Here is an 8267-nt window from a genome sequence, read left to right as displayed (position 1 = left end):
TGAGGTTTATTGACCACAAATTCCAAAAATAACTGTAAAACTGTATTTAATAAGTTAGTGTTACGTAGTGTTGCATCGAAAGTGTTGAATAAAGGGACAAAAACGGAAGAAAAAGTTAAAAACATCAATTAAAAGCATCAATAAAAGTGTTGATTTTCAAATTCGACGGGAAGACAACACAAGGGATATCTGTTGGGTTTTGACTCTTCACTTGCACTTCGACGCTTTAAAGGTCCTTGATGCTTTAAAGGCCAACATTTTGAACATTTTCTCTTTTTTCCGCCTCTCAGTCACTTCACATTATGCGTAGGGAGAGGCAGTTGAGAGGGATAAAATCACCCTTTTAAGCTGTGACACACATTGGCATCAACAGATCCATGTCCATTAGATAAACTGTTCTCTGGAGCAGAGGTTTGGGCATATATGGGCAAAAGGTGTGAATAATCCACGTTATTAATTTACCCTAACACAAATTTGACTCCAACAAAGAATCAGCCAGAGAGATTTTCTCCAAACTATATGACTTTTTCACATGTAATTCTCTGCTGCTATCAAGGAAGCGCCATTTTAGGCAATAGAGCATTGAATTAAGACAAGAGCAAGGGCAGTCTTATTAAAACATAAATGGGATAAACACAGTACATGTCAGAGGGCCTAAAGGAGAACGGAAACTTTTGTTTTTATCTGAAACACCCTTTTAAATCATCTCACACCTCATCAGGCTGGATGCATGTTGGATTGGGTTTAGTGAGAGCTCACATTACCTGGCTGTAACTTCCATGTGGGCTTCGGTCAGACTAAAAAATTGGCTTGCTGGATCCCTCCCACTAGAAGACCTCGGACCAAGTAATGCCTGATAAAGATCAGGACATCCTGACCAGTCCTGGAGTCGCCGTGTAATTTGCTCCGTCTTCCACTGGCGTAATTTAAAAGCACAGAACAGGACTCTGACGACTTGAGTCTTGAGTGTGCTTCCAGCCTTGGGGAATGAAGATGTGAAGCCAGGGAAGAAATGATAGGGTACGGATACAGGGAGGTAAAACAACTGCAAGTTGTACCACACATTTTGATAACTAATGCATTACTTATACTGCGCTATGTCTGCAGAGAGGGCTCGATGCTTTGTCTTGCCTGTGGATCCTTAGATGATGTAAAAGCAAGGAATTGCCACTTTTATAACTTATACTCCATTTAAAGATGTAACAGCCCTCCAATTCATATATTGGTGTTGGAAAAATAGGCAAGAGGTCCCACTCCAAATGAAATGAGATGAGTTATGGCCCAGCTATAATACATTATGCTTGATATGTCTGAGAAAGAGATGGCGTCATGCAAAAGGATGAAGCTGTAGACTCATGCCGCCTCAGAGCAGCAGCAGCAGCGTGCCAGAGTGTTTACTTGAGCGTATGTGTGTGATACAGGCTGTCTGCATCAGCGTGGGACTGTGACAGCTGCCTGTCACATCTAGGCCCCCTGGGGGAACTCCTGCTGGGAGCGTGCGTGTGTGTATTTGTGTTCCCACCGTGTGATAGCTTCAGTACGTTGGCGCAAATCGCACGTCAAGTGTGTTTAAAGAAACGGGGGAGGTAAGTTGTTGTGAGCACTTTGTCTGCCTTTGCAATGCGATTCAGCAACACACCAGCAGCAGTGAGACAAATCACACTCTGATCCGTCTTAGTGGGAGCACAGGATGTGGTGAGCAGCTGAGCCGGTGAAACAGTTGTCTGCTGTATTTAGTTTTTGACTGTCTTCCATCGGTTTTCTTCCTTCTGGGATACGCAAACCTATCACAAGACAAGAACATCGACATCAGATGACTGCAGAATCCTCCTTTACCTATGGTGTCATTTAGGTTATGGAAGATTGTACTTATGGCAAATACAGCCAGTTAACCTTAAAGAAATAGTTACCCAAAAACAATATACTGTACTCACCTCCCTTGGCTATCTATGGTCCTAGATAACGTTTTCTAATAGAGTGCAAAATGAAAGCACATCAGTGCAAAACAGACTTCGAGGAAGCCTGAAGGATGCCAAGTATCTTGTATCCAATCGTGGAGTTCACGGAAATCCAAACACAACTGTTTTTGTTAAACTGTTGCTGAAAAAGCATTTGCCTATTTCCATGCCCATATGTGCAACAGATTCCTGTTGCACAGGAATATTCAATAGGGGTTTTCAGAAGTTTTATGGATTTCTTTGTTCTCTTTAATCCGCACTCTGTCAAAGTAGTGAACACACTACATAAAACAGTCCCTAACATGGCCTAATGCGACTGACATGGGACATCTAAGTTGAAAATGAGTGTGGAAAACCATTTCTGGGTCTTACACATGTCACATGTGTTCATCCAGCTTGACAATGTTTACAACCTAAACCATAGATGTTGATATACTTCATCCTCTGGCTGCTCACTGTCTGATGTCACGCACAACAAGAAGGCCACAAGCCAATATTCACGAGGAACCAATGTGTAGTCTGACATGCAATTGGACTTTATATACAGTAAGTCTTCACAACTACTCAAAGCGCTTTGACATATTACAGGCACCATTCACACACATTCATACACTGATGGCCGAGGAATGCCATACTAGGTGCCACCTGCTTATCACATACATATTCAATTCAATTCAATTTTATTTATTTATCACAACAACAGTTATCTCACTGTGCTTTCCATAAAGAGCAGGTCCAGACCGTACACTGTGATGTTATTTACAGAAACCCAACAATTCCCACCAAGAGCGAGCACGAGGCAACAGGGGCAAGGAAAAACTTCCTTTTAAGAGGCAGAAACCTCGAGCAGAACCATGGCTCAGGGTGGGGGGGCATCTGCCTCGACCGGTTGGGGGGGAGAGAAAGAATTGTAGCAGGTGACTCCAACCATAGCTCCAGAGCCATATTCACATTTTTATTCGGGGTTCAATGTCTTGCCCGAGTACACCTCGACATGGGACCTCAGGACCAGGGATTGAACCGCCAACCTTCCGTTTGGTAGGTGACTGCTATGCCACCTGAGCCACAGCCACCCACATGGCATTCTCCCTCCGAAGTGACGTTTTGGGTCGTCTTATCCCATCATGAAAGTAATTCTAACCCTCACTATCTATTCTTTAACTTGAAAAAGTAAGGACTGGCCATAGGTCTTCACTTGTGCAGGATTTAAGAGAACATTTGCTGATAGTCACTCAAAAACACACGCAAGCCATCAGAGAACAAGCACTTTTCTCTTTCACTCCTGACTCTTCTCGTGTAATCATATAAGCTGTGGACATTTCCCTCGCAGTCTTGCAGATCTAGTTTATTTTTATTTATTTTTTTACTGTATGTGTTCCCAGCTCTGGCAACATCCAGCATGTCTCCAGGCTCCTTTAAATTCCTATCTCAAGTGTTTTATTCTTTATTTAGACTAAATGAAGAATATTTCTCTCTGCCTCCCGCTGCTATCAGTTTATGTGCCAGCATTTTTCCACGCCCGATTTATATATTGAATCAAATTGGGAAATGAAGGCTCCACGGCGTGTTATAAGCAGTGACACGCTTTCATACCTAAAAGCTACTGTACATGCTTCCTGCTATGCCAATAGCTTCCATGACATGCAGCCTGATTTTTTTTGTCATGTATATTTCAGCTGCTTTGTTCAAATCCATATCCCCGTTTCCATCCCATGTGAGGATGCTAATGTTTCTCCCTGCCCTAAATCTAAAGCACGGTGTCGCGCCGAGTGCACCCATTATTGCTAATTATTTATTACAGCCTCAGGCAGTGTGCCGGCTTGCCTTCTCAAATCAAACATTGTTATTCTCCAGACAGGGCTGTGTAGTGCACCAAAAACAGCATTTTAATAGCCTGAATATTCCAAGCTGTCTCTGTATTTGGGTCAGAGTTATAGCGTCGTGTCAGGCGCGAGGAGGATAGCGTTCAGGTGTTATCGAGACAGTTGACACTTTTTTTGTCAAATGGCCCGTGTAGCATGATGCCGTCTTTTTTTCCCCCCTGTGTTCATCACATCTGCATGTGCACCAGTCTGGAGTTGCATTACATAAGAAGTAAAACTGCCTTTCTTTAATATTTCAGTCTTGACAGGAAGCCTTTCCTCGAGGTAGCCGGGAAGTGCCACTGGCCTATATTGGTGCGCTTCCAAAACACTGGGAGCATTTTGGGGCTTTGACCTTAAGGGTAACTGGTCTCTGATCCCAGGACGTGACCCTGCTTAGCTGGGATTTATCCTGAGGCTGACACATGGATCCCCTCCTGCTGTGTGAAGGGGCCCGTGGTGGAAGCAGTCTTTAGGGTAGCAAAGGTCAGGTCTAATTCCCAAGACAGGGGAATTAAATGTGTACGCAGGTCATGAAACGGAGCCTGTACTCTCATCTGAGGTGAGCGATTACAGGAAGCAGGCGAGTCACACAGAGAGGGAGGCTAGATATTGGGCAGTCAGGGACTCTCCATCCAGACCCTGCACCTCGACACTTCATCTGCTTCAAGTGCTGGCCTGTTTCTGTCTGATGTGACCCTCCTGGTTTTTCTGCTTATCTTGGTTCCCATGCTCCTTTCTCCTCCTTTAAGGAATTTAATCAAACTCTAAGCCTCTCAACACAATGTCAAACACAATGTCAGAGAAGTTGGCCTCCTCGGAGATAAGCAAGCTTTACTTTTTTTAAGTGTTATTGCTTTGGGGTGATATGTTGAAGCAAGATTTATTTATTGGGACAATGCAGGCTAATCAACATTAAAGTAAACCCCCCCAGTTTGATCAATTTCAACTGTAGAATGAAGGTCTTTATGGTCAGGTTTTTTAATTTCGTTCCATCACAGGGTGAATCATTCATTGGCAAATTTGAAGAAAAGGCAAATTGCTGCATGTTTAGCTACATACTGTACTACGGGTATTGGAAAGAGGGCACACAACAACATTGCATTGCGTATGTCAGAAACCAAAGCCAGTACATAGCGTATGTCAAGATGCATTATGACTTTTCATTGTTCTGATATTTTGATGTTTCTTTTGGTCAATTTAAATGTCACATAGGCTAATGTAGATGGAAACACTCTCTGTGTTAGTGTTTTTTTTTTTCTTCTTCTGGTCTTTCAATTCTTTAGAAAGACTCTTCACCGCCGTCTTTCTCTTTCTCTCGGTTTCCCTGAATGCTAATTGAGACAGGGAATGAAAGAGAAGCGGGAGATCAGGTGGGAAGATGAGAAATCAATTAGGACTGGTGGAGGGCATCATTATGCATTCACACCCCCCTGTGGAGGAAGGCCTGTCACTTGCTCCAGAATCAATAGAAAGCAAAGATGTGTGTGTGTGTGTGTGTGTGTGTGTGTGTGTGTGTGTGTGTGTGTGTGTGTGTGTGTGTGTGTGTGTGTGTGTGTGTGTGTGTGTGTGTGTGTGTGAGAAAGGTCCCATCCTGTCTATCATCTATGTGTTCAGAGACATCTGATTAGCCCTGGTTCCTGGGATCATAAAAGTGACCCACAAACCTGAATGTAGGCCCCCCCCAGGAGCCTTCTGGCCTAGTCTGACAGGCTCTTCGGCCAAGCACAGGCGATTGATTATATAAAGTATACAGTCTAACCAACAAGCCTCTATAGCCGGTTTCATCAATCAGTGCCTGACAAATCAAGGCTACAGATGATGTGTTTGTAGCCCCATCCTGGTAGAGACAAAAAGTAGTTCCAGATACTACGGAGCCATAGGAACTGAACTCAGGGATCAACCAGGAACTAAAAGTCCTTTTTGCACACTCCTGAAGACACACAAAGTGACTGAGGTATATGTAAACAACTCTTCAGACAAGGGAACATCAACACACAGTCACGGTGTGTTTACTGCCATGTGTGACTGTGATACATGTAATGAATGGATGTAAAGCAGACATGCAGGAGTGTCAAAGGGAGGCTGAAAGCTCCCGCCTTAACAAAAACAACTTGCCAAGTGTTTATTTTTTCACTTATTTCTGTCAAGTACACATCCACGATGAAACAATTATCAAAGTAACTTTGTTTCTCATGAGCCGTTTGCTCATGTGAGCTCAATATGTGCAGGTGTCTGCGTCAATCCGATGCCCTCTCCTCGATTCCATGTTGTTTGGAAGAGATAAAGAGACAGAGTGAGTGAAAGAGTTGTCAGTTCTGTGAGTGGCTGTCATCACTGGTAGCCTGTCACGGCGTAATGCGCTCTATGTCACCGCTGGCACCTTCTCGCTGTAATAGGCCCACTCAACAAACACACACTAACCCAAAGACTGAAAAGGATTTCTCTCTTCTCGTTCTCTGTGTTGCAGTGCCCCCTCAGATCGTGGTTCGGCCGCGAGACCAGATCACAGCTCCGGGTCGCACCGTAACCTTCCTCTGTGGCACCAAAGGAAACCCTCCGCCCGCCGTCTTTTGGCAAAAAGAAGGCAGCCAGGTAAGAAAGCTCCTGGGGCAGCTGCATCTCATTCGAGTCCTCACTAAGACCAAGGAAGTGGAAAGTCTTTACTCTAGCTAAGTTTCCAGCCACTTGTCAATCGAAATTATCTGAAGTTCGGGGGGAAAAAAAACTCATGCAACTTTAAAGCGAATAAAAACCTGTGTGTAATGACGTCGCATGCTGTTTTGCGATCCAACTGTCATATCAAATAGATTTTAGACATTTAAGGTGTTTCCATTCACTTTCGAACTGAACATTCAAGCTAACTTTTGCAAAGTTTTTCTAGTCTACCAATAAATGATGACAAGTATAGTGTGTGTATGTATGTGCCAGCTGATACAAACATATCAAGTTCTAATAAGAAAACACTGCCAGTAACACATTGCTATGACGATGCAGATGCCACTTGCCTTTTATTTTCCCTCCTGCGAGACTCTTTTTTTGAGACATGTCTCGCTGTTTGAGCGCCTTCCATTGACTCCGGAGGACGCCCCACGGCTTGTCCTAACCTTTGTCGGCCATTTCCTGCGCTAGTTTCTGATCAATTCAATTTCAAAAGTCTCTCGTTTTCTTGTGCGTCCACTTCCATCTGTCTTTGTTGACACCCGCCATGTGTGCAGACAGAGCGGAAATACTGGGGTAAATTAACTAAAACTTCTTCATTTTTGTTTTGTGGCGGGTTGCAACCATAAAAGGACTTAATCGCAATTCATTATCTGTTCAGCAAATAACATTTCCATCAGCGTTTATGGCATAAGCAGCTTATCAATCAAGAGAAAATCCAATGAGAACGAACGTATTTCCTTTGAGTCGATATTCCATGAGGTATTTTTCATTAGGTATCACTTAATTTGGATAAAAATGTGTAGATGGAAACAAATTTACTGGCTTCCTGTCCATCAAAGTATGGATTTCAAAATATGTCGGTTGACGGACCAACCCGACAGGCAGCAGAAAAGGCGAGTTGGTCATAAAAGGGCCTGGGAACACATGGAAGCGAAGCTGACTTGAGCGTACATTTCTATCGTAATGTGTCTCCATAACGGCGACTCTTTCGGAATACGCGCTTGTATTTTATGAAGATAGTTCACGACACATGTTTCTGTAAAACATTTTAAGGAGAAATGGGCCGTGCAGTTGCTGAATCTGTCTTCATTCAGATCGATAAAGGTCAGTTGAAAAGATTTTCGTTTCCTTTAGCGCTCCACCAATCAGATTGGTCATTGAGTCCAACTGCCCGCCCCCCAATTCAAGTTAAATCAGCCAAAATGAAGACCAAAGGCTCCTCTGGTTAATGATAGCATGGAACACACAGACAGACAGACAGACAGACATACTGAAAGAGACACACAGACAAACTCTTAATTTTAACTTAACCCTCTGTGACATAAACAATGGATAAAACCAAACACAGTCAAGCCAAAGAAAACCAAGTTGGGTCATTCATCCCGTCTAGACTCCCAGCAGGTCAGGCCAACCCCTTGACGAGGTGGGAGGAGCCAGCCAATCAGGGCCGACTAAAAGAGCGGAACAGAGACCGGTCCAAACAGGAAGTCACGCGGCCCAGGGACGTCACAGCCAATAACGCCAGGATGCTAGTTGGAGCTACTTTCTTCACATGGCATTCTGAGACATGTGCTTAAAAGACGTGTCTCTTGTCACAGTCATGTCCCTAACTGTCATGCATTTCTTTCATCACTATGTGCTATAGTTTAGTGCCAGGGTGACTAACATACACACAACCACACATTCATACACACCTCATTCAGCCATCATCCACACAGGGTATTATACACCAAAGTGTGAGTCTGCTCAGGGATGTGTGTGTGTGTATGTGTGTGTGTGTGGG

General features: G+C 43.8%; 1 protein-coding gene across 4 annotated transcripts in view; it reads left to right on the top strand.

Annotated features, from left to right (window-relative positions):
- The window catches only part of robo3 (roundabout, axon guidance receptor, homolog 3 (Drosophila)), a 110809-nt gene that overhangs the window by 61685 nt on the left and 40857 nt on the right, over nt 1-8267 (top strand). For all 4 annotated transcript variants that reach the window (XM_032533531.1, XM_032533534.1, XM_032533533.1 and 1 more), the window contains one exon: nt 6291-6415. In XM_032533531.1, coding sequence (XP_032389422.1) covers nt 6291-6415 — 125 coding nt within the window. The remainder of the gene's footprint in view (nt 1-6290; nt 6416-8267) is intronic.

The sequence above is a fragment of the Etheostoma spectabile genome, chromosome 13 (genome assembly GCF_008692095.1).
Source record: "Etheostoma spectabile isolate EspeVRDwgs_2016 chromosome 13, UIUC_Espe_1.0, whole genome shotgun sequence".
Classification (NCBI taxonomy): domain Eukaryota; kingdom Metazoa; phylum Chordata; class Actinopteri; order Perciformes; family Percidae; genus Etheostoma; species Etheostoma spectabile.
The sequence above is the reverse complement of the archived record's forward strand: the minus strand, read 5'-3'. Positions and strand labels throughout refer to the sequence as shown.